We start from the raw sequence: 14,234 nt of genomic DNA on the forward strand, positions 1-14,234 counted from the left end.
TTCCCTCTCTAATTCCTGTATATACTCTGAACTATAAATTATAATTCATATCTTATCCAATAATGTCTACGAAGTGTTTGAATTTCAATTTTGAAACCGTGCCAAACATCCTAGTTTGAACCTACTTCATTGTAATTCTTCATAGTTCTTTTTAATTCTTTTGTAGTTCATTTTTTTTATTTAAACAATTTTGGACCCCCCCCCCAAAATGTAATTATAACAGGCTGATTGCATATCCATTAACCATTAATGGCCCTCCCTCCCCTTATTTTTTTACTGAAAATTAGCCATAAAATCAAATCACACGCAGTCAAAAAGCAGTCTAGGCCTTTCCGCTCTTTGTTTTTTCAAGCTTATAATATGCTTTGCCACAGCTGGTGATTTCTAATATCTTTTGCTAACCTCTGCCAGCTTCGATAATGGAAGATGAACTCGATAAGCAAAACGAGGCAGCGAGTCATTTTAGGGTGGAGACACTTTTGTGCTAGAGGATGGTTAGCATGTCAACATCCATGTGACGAACAATACAAATTACATAAGGAATTTTCATTTCGCATCATATCTCCTCTCTGTGAACATCTGCGCAATCATTTCTGGGCAACTAGTTTTTGAAGCAGTTTGTTTTTATGCCATTAAGAGAGGGTCTTTGTGCGAATGCAAAATGGAAAGGGAGCTCCGATAGGGATCGAATTAAAGCACACTGCTGCATGGCAAATCGCATTACCCTGGATAACTGACCCACACAGACATTTTCCCAGCCAAGATGCCACCGGTTACCATAGAGACTTGTTTGTGCCCCTCAACTATGAGATCATAAATGCACACTATTTCATGTGAATGTGTTAGACTTCCTATTCATTAGCTGATAAAGGCAAGTAATTACATTAACATTGTTGGAAGTGCAGTAAATTGTGCCAATATTTGTACAATAGTATTTTTGCTAATAACATCCATATACGTTAAAGGGATAGTTAATCCAAAAATGAAAATTGTCATCATATACTTTCCCTCCTTCCAAACTGTCTTCTGATGAACACATGATGAAAAATGTAGGAAACCATAACCATTGACTTCAATTGTATTTGTTTTACCCATGGAAGACAATGGACTTAATCTTTCTTCAAAATATCTTGGTTTGTGTTCAAAAGAAGAAAGAAACTCGAAAAGGTTTAGATCTACTTGAGTGTAACAGTGTGGAAACTTTTATTTTTGAGTGAACTATCCCTTTAATTGTTGTCTCTAATTGCACAAATGGTCTAATTTTTGTATGAAACAGTAGTCTGTAGTTGTCAGTACTACATATTAGCACCACATATCCTATTCAAAGCTACAACTTACGAAAATTAACACTTACTGCGCATAAACGTATTTTGGTAGCAAAACTTGTAACCACAACAATGGTTTTGCCACACAACGTTTAACCATATACCATATTTGTCGTACAACTGCGGTTTAATGGAACACACCAAGTACATGGTTGCTTCTCAGCAAGCATTTTATGTGTTTGTTTAATAGATGTCCAATAGACATCTAATAGACGTATTGGCTAAAACAAAAGTGAAAATCGAATAGACATCTATTAATAGTCTAAAACTAGTCATCAAACAGACAGGAATAAAGGACTAGACTAAATGCATGAAATCTGTCTATTTAATAACTGTCGTCTAGTTTGGGACTATTGTTATTGTCTCTTAGATTTTCACTATAGTCCAAATTTCGCCTTGTTTTAGCCATAACGACAATGTTTAGACATCTAAATCTAACATTATACGTCAATCAAACATAAAATTGATTGGTTGGTTATGGCTACTGTAATTCCATCATATCTCATCATTATGAACATCAACACTATCATTACTGGACAACTAGTTTTTGAAGAAGTCAATGTTGAGACGTCTATTAGATGTCAACCAAACATAAAACTGCTTCTTGGTTTATAGCTACTGTAATTCCAGCTTATCTCATCACTATGAATGTCAACAGAAACATTTGTGGACAACTAGTTTTTAAAGACGTCAGTGTTTAGAAATCTATAAGACGTCATTTAAACATGATATTGCTTGGTTGGTTATGGCTACTGACTGTAGTTCCATCATATCCTGTCACTATGAACGTCAACCATCATTTGTGGACAACTAGTTTTTGAACACGTCAGTGTATAGACATCTATTAGATGTCATGTAAACATAATATTGCTTGTTGGGTTATAGCTATTGTAATTCCAAACCATAGTAAATTGTAGTCAAGTATTACATTAAATAGGACATATGAAAACAAATGACATAGTAGTGATAAATAATCCAAACATAACAGTGTATTTAACAATGAACATTTTACGATTAGCTTGTTATCATTTAGAGTTTTGTGTGTGTGAGTGTGTGTGAGAGATATATCCTCTCTCTCTCTCTCTCTCTCTCTCTCTCTCCTCATAACTCCTCCTTTCGCTCTTTCTGCTGTACTTGCTTTGGCATTACCACGAGCTTCACAGATCCAAACATGTAGCCGACAGATTTCAGGTCTGGAGAGAAGTTTTAGCCCCTCTGTGTGGAAATAATCAGATGAGAGATGGTGTGATCGAGCGCTTCCTCTACGGACTCTCCAAACATACAGACGTACAGTGAAGGTAGGGCTGGATTTCTCTTTGTTATTTGTTTAAGAAAAGATCCACATGTATTAGGCTGCTCTAAACAAATGATTGTGATGAAATAATATTGGAGAAATAATATTAGAATATTAGAAATAATATTAGAGGCATAACAAAGAAATTGGTGTAGGCAAGAAGCTGTTGGTTAAAACTAAAAAGCATGTTGGGGCCAGTCACAGTGTATGAAAATGATATGTAATTGTGTGTAATATATTTCATTAGCTAGATCACTGTAAAAAATGCTGGATTCCACACAATTTATTCATGTTGTCCCAGCACAAATCGATTAAGTTAACTTAATTGTTTTTACAAATTTATGTGGATTGAACATAAAAAACTTAGGTTGTCCCAATGAAATCTCAAGAAATGTGTGTTTGTTTGTTTTTTTAGCTCATTTTAAATAAGTAGTTTGAACAAGCAACAAAATTTTTGGTTGGAAATCTTTATTTATTTATTTATTTATTTGGATAACTAATAAAGTAATTATAGGATTTTATAATTCTGTCTTTTTTTCATTGGAAATAAAAAAAACTTTACAATTTAGGTTTCATTTTTAAGTCGCAGTTGTGTAAAATAATTGCAATTTGACCTCTTGGAACTTCTTAAAATTGCTATATTTTTGAGAATTGGGAGAATCTTGCAGTTATGAGCAAAAAAGTAAAACTGGAACACAATGTGAAAAATAGTACAGCATTTTCTAATTCGTAGTTAATATCTTGTGATTCTGAAGAAAAACAAATTGCGTGAAATAAAGTCAGAATGGTGAGATCACCTACTCACAAGTATGAAAAAGTTACGATTACATTTTTTAGATTTGCGAAAATCATGCCTCTAAACTCGCAATTCTGAGAAAGTTGCAAATATTTAGCAATTTCATGTTTATATCTTGTGCGGCTGGAAGGGCATCTGCTGCATAAAAACATGCTGGATAAGTTGGCTGTTCATTCCGCTGTGGCGACCCCGGATTAATAAAGTGACTAAGCTGACAAGAAAATGAATGAATGAATGTTTATATCTTGCAGTTCTAAGGGGAAAAACTATTTAATTGTACAACATATAAAGTAATCCTAATGCCAGAAATAAATTCAGAATCTCAAGATCACCTACTCATAATTATGAAAAAGGTACGATTCAATTTTTTAGATGTGCGAATATCATGCGAATATCATCATCATAAGTTTAAGTTATGTTTTGTAGTCATGAGGAAAAAAAGACATATAGACTTAGTCACAATTATAGTCATAATTGCAAGATTGACTTTCATCTCAGAATCACAACATTATTTCTGGACATTGTAAGTTAATTGACTAAACTTTGAACTTTTAGATGAAAAAGTCAGCATTTTAGTGATTTTTTATTTTATTTATATTTTTTTTATGTCGGGCTTGATCCTAGTTCATAATCTTTTCTTGAACATTTGATGAAAAAGATTAGTTATACTGTAGATGACGTTTGTACCTCGTAAAGCATAACCTCATCTTAAATCTGATATAAAAAATATAGTTCCAGGATCATCCTACATGTCCAAATCGACGAAAAGCAGTGGCTTTTAATCCCTTTTTAAGTAGATGTCCATGCTATATGTCTCTATGATTACTCAAAGATCCTTCTGTGCACTAATCTCAGACATGTTGATTACATCTGGGCTTTGTGTCTAACCCCAACTCAAAAGCCTTTTGTCAGAAAATGCAGAAATAAAAGCTTTTCCAGAAAGCATCTGCTGAACTTAACCTGTATACCTGAGCAAAACTGCCCCACTGATGGAAGAATATTGTTGTGGAAGAGCTATTTTGAATTATTGAAAAGCTGAAGGCGATTCTGCGAAGACAGGGGCTCTATCCTATGAATATGCTGTAGGTGAGTTAGTAGATTTTTGCTGTTGGGGATGTTTTCATACACTCTGAGGTGATTTTGAGTCTTAATTTGGCCACAACTGGGCGACAAATCTTATTTTGCATATTTTGGGAAAATGCTAAAATAATTTTCAAAAAGTCAACAGTACACTGGGCAAATTTATTGCCCATTTCATCATGTTGGGGACTTTTTTGCCCCATTGACTTCCATTATAATGAAATTTTTTTATTTAATTTGGCCACAACTTTCTCTTTCAGCAAATGGAAGGAGTTTTGGTGGCAAACCTTATTTTGACTCATATTCTGGGAAAATACTTTGAACTTTTTCAAAAACTCAACAACAAACTCTGGGCAAATTAACTACCCTTTCGTTATGTTGGAAGCTGTTTTTGCCCCATTGACTTCCATTATAACGACTTTTTATTTTTTTATTTGACCACATCTTTCTCTGTAGTTCAGCACATGGAATGATTTTTGGCGGCAAACCTTATTTTGACTCATATTCTAAGAAAAAAAAATCAACAACAAAATTGACTACCCTTTCATTATGTTGGAGGCTGTTTTTGCCTCTTTGACTTCCATTATAATTACATTGCTTGATTTAAAAGACATGACACCATACAATCATGCATTCTTGATTGTTGGTGGTTTTTTGGAAGAGTGTTTAAAAGATGTAAATGTCTCATTTTACCTTTGCAGTGCAAAACAACAGTTTGTGGCTTTTATATGGGGTTATTTGGAGTATAGTGTGGGTGTGGGAGAGACCTTTGCACACTTACCTTGATATGTCTGAGAATAATAAGCACCTCAGCTTTCAGAACATAGTAAGTGTATTCATGCACACACACTACAATTTGTTGTTTTACTCCATAGAACTCCATATGAAAGCCAGAAAAACCTAAAGTGTTAATGCTGCCAACTGATGATCAACAGTAAAGTTAATAATTTTTATTAATGATTTAAAACTAATTTAATTAAATTTTTAATTAAATATTTTTTTTAATTTAATTAAATAAAAATGTAAAAATTTAATTAAAAATTAATTTAAACAATAAAAAATAAAGTAGTATAATTACATAGCTATGAAAAAAAATTAATCATTTATTGTTATCATTTATACTAGTAAGTTGTTGAATGCTTGATTCCGATGAACATTATAGAGTGTTTAGTTGTTATTAATTAAATGGACAGCTAAAGTACTCATGAACAATGATGTTTGCAGTTTTTTTTATATTGCTTATTTAAAATGAACTGGAACGACAAAATTTGTGAGTTTTTTAAGGGTACAACTTAGTTGTTTTAAGTGCTATCTACTTAATATGGAAAAACTAATCATCCAACTTAATTCCTTCATGTTGTCCCAACACAAATCGATTGTGTGGAACCCAGGATTTTTTTTACACTAGTTTCAAGCAGGATTAGTTTTTGAGTGTGCTGTAACTGTTGTATAGGTAGAATAATTAACTCGGGGCTGTTGGATTATTAGAAAATAATGCAAGGTGTAATGGCACCTCTGCATTATTTTTCTATAATACAACATCCCAAAGTGAAGTATTCCACTTGATTGCCACATCACTATTCTGATGTTGTATTTCAAGATATTTGTCAGGTTTTTGCCCTCAAACTGCTCGTGTAGAACTCATTTCTTACTCTTCTGTTTTTTCGATTTGATAGTTTGACTGTTGTATTCGGGAAATAGCTGACATTATTCAGCATACTGATATAGAACTTTAATGTGGTCACAACCTGCTTGGAACTGCTTTAGCAGAATGTTTGCCATATATAAAAATAACCACACACATTAGAATGTTGGTTAGCCAATCAGAGTCAAGCTTATTCTATGTGATCTTTTAGAATGAGCACATCGTTGTTGTTCTCTTTATTAGAATATTCTTCTACTAGAATGCACACTTATTGTGTAAAGTCCTACAAAAAGGGGATTTCCCTCACTGAGCTATAGAGTACATGTGTTGTAAGGAGATAGGAGTTTCTGCAAAGGTCATTATTCTGGCATATGAATGCTGAGAGATGCTTTCTGGACCCTGGAGGCAGGGAATGGGTTAATGCAATGATCTGCTTCCAGCCCTCTGTAGTAGAAATGAATTATACACATTTATGTTTCGAGAAAGTATTGCCCGTAAGATTTGAAATTTCATTTTTTATTTTTTAGAGTTAATCAATTATTATTGATATACAAAATAACCAGTGAATAGTCGATTCTCTTCATGATATAAAATGCTGAATTATAAGATTACTATAAGATATTTGAATGTTGTTGTTGTTGTTGTTGTTGTTGTTGTTGTTGTTGTTGTTGTTGTTGTTGTTGTTGTTATTATTATTATTATTATTACTATTATTATTATTAATCTGATTGATTATTTCATTTTTACAATGTTAAATTCTGCGTAATACTTAATAAATAGATGGAATAATTGATTATTTAAATACTATTTTAACATTATTGAAATGTAAGTATAACATAAATATGTATTGAATAACAGTATTAAAATATATCCTTTTGCAAATAGTCTTAGTCTTATTATTTTGACCATGATGGTGATGATAATAATAATAATAATAATAGCACATTATTATTGTTGGCATTTATAAAGCATTATATAGTATTTATTAATTTTATATAAAATGTATTATTATTATTATTATTATTATTATTATTATTGTTTTTGTTGTTGTTAATAATAATTGTATTAATCTTATTACTTAATTTTTTAAATGCTATTCTGCTTAATATTTAATCAATAAATTGAATAATTGATTATTTAAGTACTAATATAAAATTATTGAAATGTTAAAATGACATAAATAAATAATAAAGTTTATTAAAATATCTTAGTTTTATTGTTTATTCTGTCTTAGTTGTATTATTTTGACCATAATAATGATAAGAATGATGATAATATAAATATTAATATATTTTTTATATCAATAAAAATAATAAAAGTGGATTATTATTGTTGGCATTTATAAAAAAATATGTAGTATTTATATATATATATATATATATATATATATATATATATATATATATATATATATATATATATATAATTTATTAATAATAATAATAATAATAATGATAAATGTAAATTCTGCTGAACATTTGAGTAAATAAATGGAATAATTGATTAATAAAATACTAATATAACATTATTTAATTGTTAAAATAACACTGTAACATTATTAAAGTATATGCTAATTTAATTATGTGGTTGTGCTAATAGACTTAGTTTTACTATTTTTTCTATGTTGTTAATTAATAATAATAGCAGATTATTATTGTTGGCATTTCTAAAACAATGTAAATTACTAATTAATTTTACATAATCATCAAATAATTGTAGTAATAATAATAATAATCTGATTATTTAATTTTTAAAATGTTAAATTTTGCTTAGTATTTAATAAGTAAATGGAATCATTGATTATTGAAATACTAATATAACATTGTTTATTTATTATAAATATGTTTTGAATAACATAATTGAATAATTTTTTTTAGTAATAAAATTTGATCAATTAAATGGTTATGCAAATAGGCTTAGTTTTATTATTTTGTCCATGTTGTTTATAATATTATTGTTGTTGTTAATTTTATATAATAATAAAATAAATAAGTAATAATAATAACAATAACATTATTAGTTGAATAATTCAAAATTAACAAATTATTAATTTATTAAATTAAATGTAGAAAATTTACAGGTTATTATTATTATTATTTTAACTTGAAATAAACAAATATCATTACACTGATTTTGGTTGGTAGTAATTCAGATTTGTATCTATATTATTTTTCTTTATTTTAATAACAAATAAGTATGGAGGAAATCATTATTTATATTCATATTTATATAATATGTCAACATTCAATTCTGCGATGAAAATAAGAAAGCGTTATTATCATACAGCCATAACCTGAAGCTGGCTTCCAAAAGCTCTTCTAAATGACTCAGTGCTTCTATGTAGCTTGATACTGGAGCTGCTCTCTAATACAGTCAGGGTTGACCTTGGTCTGAGACTCTCATATGAAACCTTTATAAATCCTGCAGCAGCACACACGCACCCTCGGGCCTTGAACAGGGGCATGATGGGACTGTGGAGGACGTATAGACGGCTCCTACAGCATGTGTTCAGACTGCTGAGCTCCTGATTGGAGAAAAAATGCACAATATAGGGAACTATAATTTATTTATTACAATTTTTCTCTTTTTTTTTTATTTTTTAATTTTTTTTAGAAAAGTTGATTTTAGTAAATTTGACTTCTTTTTTTCTTCTATATATATATATTTATATATATATACATACAGTTGAAGTCAGAATTATTAGCCCCCCTTTGAATTTTTTTTCTTTTTTAAGTATTTCACAACTGATGTTGAACAGAGCAAGGAAATGTTCACAGTATGTCTGTTAATATATTTTTCTTTAGGAGAAAGTCTTATTTGCTTTATTTCGGTTAGAATAAAAGCAGTTTTTAATATTTTAAAAAACATTTTAAGGTCAAAATTTTAGCCCCTTTAAGCTATATATTTTTCCGATAGTCTATAGAACAAACCATTGTTATACAATAACTTGCCTACTTACCCTAACCTGCCTTGTTAACCTAATTAACCTAGTTAAGCCTTTAAATGTCACTTTAATCTGTATAAAAGTGTCTTGAAAAATATCTAGTCAAATATTATTTACTGTCATCATGGCAAAGATAAAATAAATCAGTTATTAGAAGAGATGAGTTATTAAAACTATGTTTAGAAATGTGTTGAAAAAATCTGCTCTCCATTAAACAGAAATTGGGGAAATAAATAAACGGGGGCTAATAATTCTGACTTCAACTTTATATAATTAGTTGTAATTTTATTCTTTCATTGTTTATTTCACATTTATTTGATATTGTTTTATATTCATATTAATTTATTTATTGCATTAACTTGCAGTCAACCTTTCTATTAGACTCCAATTAATTTCTAGTTTTAATTTAATATGTAATTTATTTTAATTTATACTGATGTAACAAAAGATTCTAGTTGTAGTTTTAGTTAATTATTATACAAATATTTTATTGCCTTTTTTATTCAAATTTAAGAAATTTATTTGTTTTTGTTAAATTTGTTGTTAATTTAGTCATTTTAATGCGTTCATCTTAAATTATGTTATAATTAAATAATCAGAAAAGGCAACATTCAAGTTCTTCTTTGGATATTAATATTTTCTTATTATTTAAACTAACAAAAATTCACAACAGTATAACATTTATGAATAATTATTATATATTGTTTTAATTAATATTATTTGAAACCATTGTTTATTTATATTTTATTACAATTTTATTGCAACTATACTATTCAGTCCCCTGGAATATTTAATTTATGTATTATTTTGTTTATTTTTAAAGTTTTGGTGCAATCAATTATTAAACCTATTAAAATCAGCTATTATAAAAACATTGCTATTATTAAAAAAGTTATAAATTATATAATATAATTGTGTTTGGCTTTTATTTCTGTCAGAAAACATCTTTTTACAGTTATTGAAAATAACTGTTAGAAATTAATAATAATTCTGCTAGAACTAAAAGTTATGGTTTAGCTATATAAATGCAAAGTTTAGCTAAAAAAAGAAAACTGACCATAGACGACTGTAATTAATCTTGTGTCCCTGTCAGTTTTTGTGTGTGGATGTTTTCCAGTGATGGGTTGCAGCTGGAAGGGCATCCGCTGTGTTAAACATATGCTGGATAAGTTGGCGGTTCATTCCGCTGTGGCGGCCCCAGAGTAATAAAGGGACTAAGCCGAAAAGAAAATGAATATATGAATGATTGAATGAATGATTACTACTGGAAAATTGTAATCTGATTACATTACTAATTACCTAATGTAAAAAGTAATCAGATTACTATTTGCTATACTTTGAAGTTACTTTTGAAACATATAAAATATACCTATAAAAATACTAAATAAACAGCAGCACAGTAATTTTCTGCCCAAAAAATTTTGTCCAAAACTTACAACTCTCTCATCATTTACTTGTTCCAAACCGGTTTGTCTTTTATTTTACGCAAAAGAAGAAAACTGGATACCTGTAACCACTGACATCCATAATATGAAAAAATCTTGCAGTGCTTGGGTGTTCTGTGTTTGTCTGCATTAGTCTACCTAAATGTATGTATTCCTTGCAAAGTATGAAGCTGGTTCATGGTCAGTTCTTGTCATGTGACCCGACCCGTGGTTTTCAACTGTGGGCATCTTGGAAATGCGAGCGCACACAATATGCACTCCCAATATGTGTGCGTGCACAAGAGGCGCAATATGTTAACGGCCCCATAAGTAGCTGCGCTTCTTTTTACATTCAGAAGATACCTTCACCTGTTTAGCCTGAGTTGAGCCGCCATGTTTTTGGGCGCCAGTGTCCTCCTTGGTGACGAGTATTGTTATAGAATGCTTTTTGCTGAACAAGTTGCTGGTCAGTGGTCAAGTTCAAAGCAGTTGGATTTTTGTTTTTACGCTTAATAAATATTTTTGTTTTACGCTTAATAAAATCAAAGTAATGTATTTCCACTTGAAGAAGCAAACACTCTCAACAGCAGCTATTTCAGCTCGTGTTCTCCAGCAATTTAAAAGCGTGTGCTTATTAACTGACGCTGCAGCAGAAAACATGATTTAAAAGAAGCATTTCTTCTTCTAAAAACTATATTTGTAACGCAAGTCACGCAATTACACTGACTTTAGTAACTGTAATCAAATTATACAAATTTAAAATGTAATTCATTTCATTACTGCGTTCTCCAAAAATGTAATAGAATACAGTAACGCGTTACTGTGGAACGCATTACACCCAACTTCTGTCACATACCTGACTATTTCCTGCTTAAAGTCAGTGTTGTCAGAGAGCTGAGTTTTGTCTTCTTTATTTTAACATCCTGATTTTAAGGTTCTTTGTTGTTCATATATTTGTAGCTTAATAATCTGATAAATTGAACAATTAACGTTAAATAAAATGTTATTTTGATCCTACAGTATATTAGCAAGAGTACTCTCAGAACTAAAAATATACAAACAACATGGAAGCATTCAACCAGGATGTTAAAATAAACAAAACCTCTCAGATTTCTGACAACATCACTGACTCGCAACAGGAGGTATAGGTTCTTCACTTTTTAGGGTCCCCAACACATTTCCGCAAACTTAGAAATGTCTCCAATTAAGAGTTTGTTTTTTTTTAAAGTTTTTTTTTCTTTTTTCCCTGTTCTGATGGTCAGACTAGTGCATTTGTTGTGAAACCAATGCAAACTCTCAACATCCCCTCACATATGGATTCATGTTGGTCAGGGAACTTAACCAAGGAACGGTAAAAGTGACCTTAGAAGGGAGACTGAAGGATGCTCATGAAAATCAATGACCGCTAATGCTCATCCACATGTTTGTGAAGTAACAGTAGATTAGATTTATATGATGTTTACTTTGATGTTTAATCTTCTAAAACTTTGAGTGCTTTCCAAAAAAATCTCTTCCAAGCATGCAGCGACTGAGGTGAAGCACATATGGAAAATATGAGACTGGACAGCTTTTTAAAAACGGAAGCTGCTTATGGTGAAGAAGCAGGACAGTCAGCTTCGACATGAATGAATGAACAGTTGAGAAAGCAGTCAGGCATGCGGACAGTGAATATAGAGTTTAGAAACTAAATTAGCTTCTGCAAATTATGTTGTCTCAAATTTTTTTATCATTTATAATTATTATAGCTTATTATATTATAATATTCATTTATTTTGAATTTATTTTTTAATAAAAACATATTACAATCCAAGTAAAAAATAATTAATTGATAGATAATATTTTTTTTACTTGTCAAATACAAACCTTAATATCACTTTATATATATTTTTTAAATATTATATTACTGACTTATATAAAATATTACTTAGAATTACAACTTTTTTTGTTTAATTTATCAAAAATGCTTTTTTATAATCATTTTAATAAATTTTTTGTAAAAACACTTCTTAACTTTTATTATATGCAGCATTTTATAAATATTATATATCAGATGTATAATTTCATTTTATTTAGCCGTTATTTTACAAATCCAATATATTTTATCTAAACATATTTGAACATTTGTTAATATTTCAATCATATTTGATCAAAATGAGCGATGACAGCGACTGCAGCGTGTTTAACTACATGAAGCAGCTCTTCATGTACTGTATGAGTGGCTCTGGATTTATGATTGAGCAGGTCAGAGTTGCTGACTGACATCACCCACACTACAGCCTTCCCCAGTATTTCACAGGTCCTTTCATCTGCGCTCATTTATGAATGAAGGATGTTAAAAGCAATTTACTAAAAGCAGACATGAGCAAAAAGGGAAATCTAAAAGCTATTATTCACTTTTTATCTTTCACTTACAGCAAACCAATGATTGGAGGGCCGTGGCAAATATTACAGCCAAGCCGTCAAACTGACATTTTGATTTTATGCAGTGTTTAAAGGACATTTTATTATTATTTTTTAACCTTTAACTTTAATAAATCAACAGTAACTTGGGATTTTTAAGTAAGGGATGAAGTACTGTCAGGCTTTTGTTATGACAGAATACTGAATGGGGAATTTATTCTGAAGGGCTTTATTCTGCGAAAACAACCACCAGGAAGTACTTTATTCCATTTATTACACAGATACAGCGGGTGCTTTTTATTATTCTATTAATATATTGTTATTATGAATGTTAATTATTTTTTTATTTTTTTAAAACATGCTTTTATTATAATAAAAATTAAAATTATGTGGCCTTAAGTGGATAAATGAAAAGGCAAGTGCTTTTTAATTGACCTGCTCCCAGTATTTCTGCTTCCTAATAAAGTCAAGAGGTTTTTTTTCCTGAGAGAGAGAGAGAGAGAGAGAGAGAGAGAGAGAGAGCATCAGGTGTGTCTGTGTCTTCATCTGTATGATTGCATTAGTTAATCAGATCTGCTCTGCTGCTCAAACTCTGTCAGCGAGAGCTCTTCACACTGACAGATTCTACATTGCCAGTAGCTGCTGTTGTACAGCGTCCTCTGCCGGTCATCATGACTGAAATACACAAACAATCACTAATGCAAATACAGGTTTGGGGCTGTCTTAGCCTGAAATACACAGAGACAATCACAATGCAAATACACACTCGGTGTTGTGTGATATCAGCAGGACACAAATGCGTGTAATGAGTATGACAAGTAATGGTGTATTATGAGGACACTGTTGATGTCCCCCAGGGGCGTAGCAACCAGGGGGGATGGGGGAGATATGTCTCCCTTAGTTTTAGAGCCAGACTAATTAGAAATAGGTAATTAATAATTATAGAAATGTAAAATCATTCAGCTGTCCCCCTCACTTTTAAAATGTCGGCTGCACCCCTGATGTCCCCATTTTTCAAATGGCTTATAAATCATACAGAATGTGTTTTTTTTTTTTTTGTTCAGAAAGTAAAACTGCGCAGGTAAGGGTAGGTTTAGGTGTTGTAGGGCACTAGAACACACAGTTTACAAAGGAAACCTATGCAATGTCACCGCAATTTACCAAAACAAACCACTCTTTCACTCTCTCTCTCTGTGTAGAGTTGGATGGAGATCTGGTCGGATGACAGCTGGAACTGTGGTGATAACCGGAGGAATTCTCGCTGCAGTGATTCTGCTCTGCATCATCGTCGTGCTCTGCTACTGCCGCCTGCAGGTAGAACACCCA

General features: G+C 30.8%; 1 protein-coding gene across 1 annotated transcript in view; it reads left to right on the forward strand.

The window, feature by feature from the left end:
• The first annotated feature begins 2,487 nt into the window (after window positions 1-2,487).
• The window catches only part of fam163ab (family with sequence similarity 163 member Ab), a 13,772-nt gene continuing 2,025 nt past the window's right edge, over window positions 2,488-14,234 (forward strand). Inside the window, exons 1-2 of the mRNA NM_001099429.1 lie at window positions 2,488-2,623; window positions 14,108-14,222. Of these exons, the coding sequence (NP_001092899.1) occupies window positions 14,130-14,222 (93 nt within the window). The 5' untranslated portion in view covers window positions 2,488-2,623; window positions 14,108-14,129. The remainder of the gene's footprint in view (window positions 2,624-14,107; window positions 14,223-14,234) is intronic.

Source organism: Danio rerio, chromosome 22, assembly GCF_052040795.2.
Source record: "Danio rerio strain M-AB ecotype USA chromosome 22, GRCz13ab, whole genome shotgun sequence".
In the NCBI taxonomy this organism is placed as follows: Eukaryota; Metazoa; Chordata; class Actinopteri; order Cypriniformes; family Danionidae; genus Danio; species Danio rerio.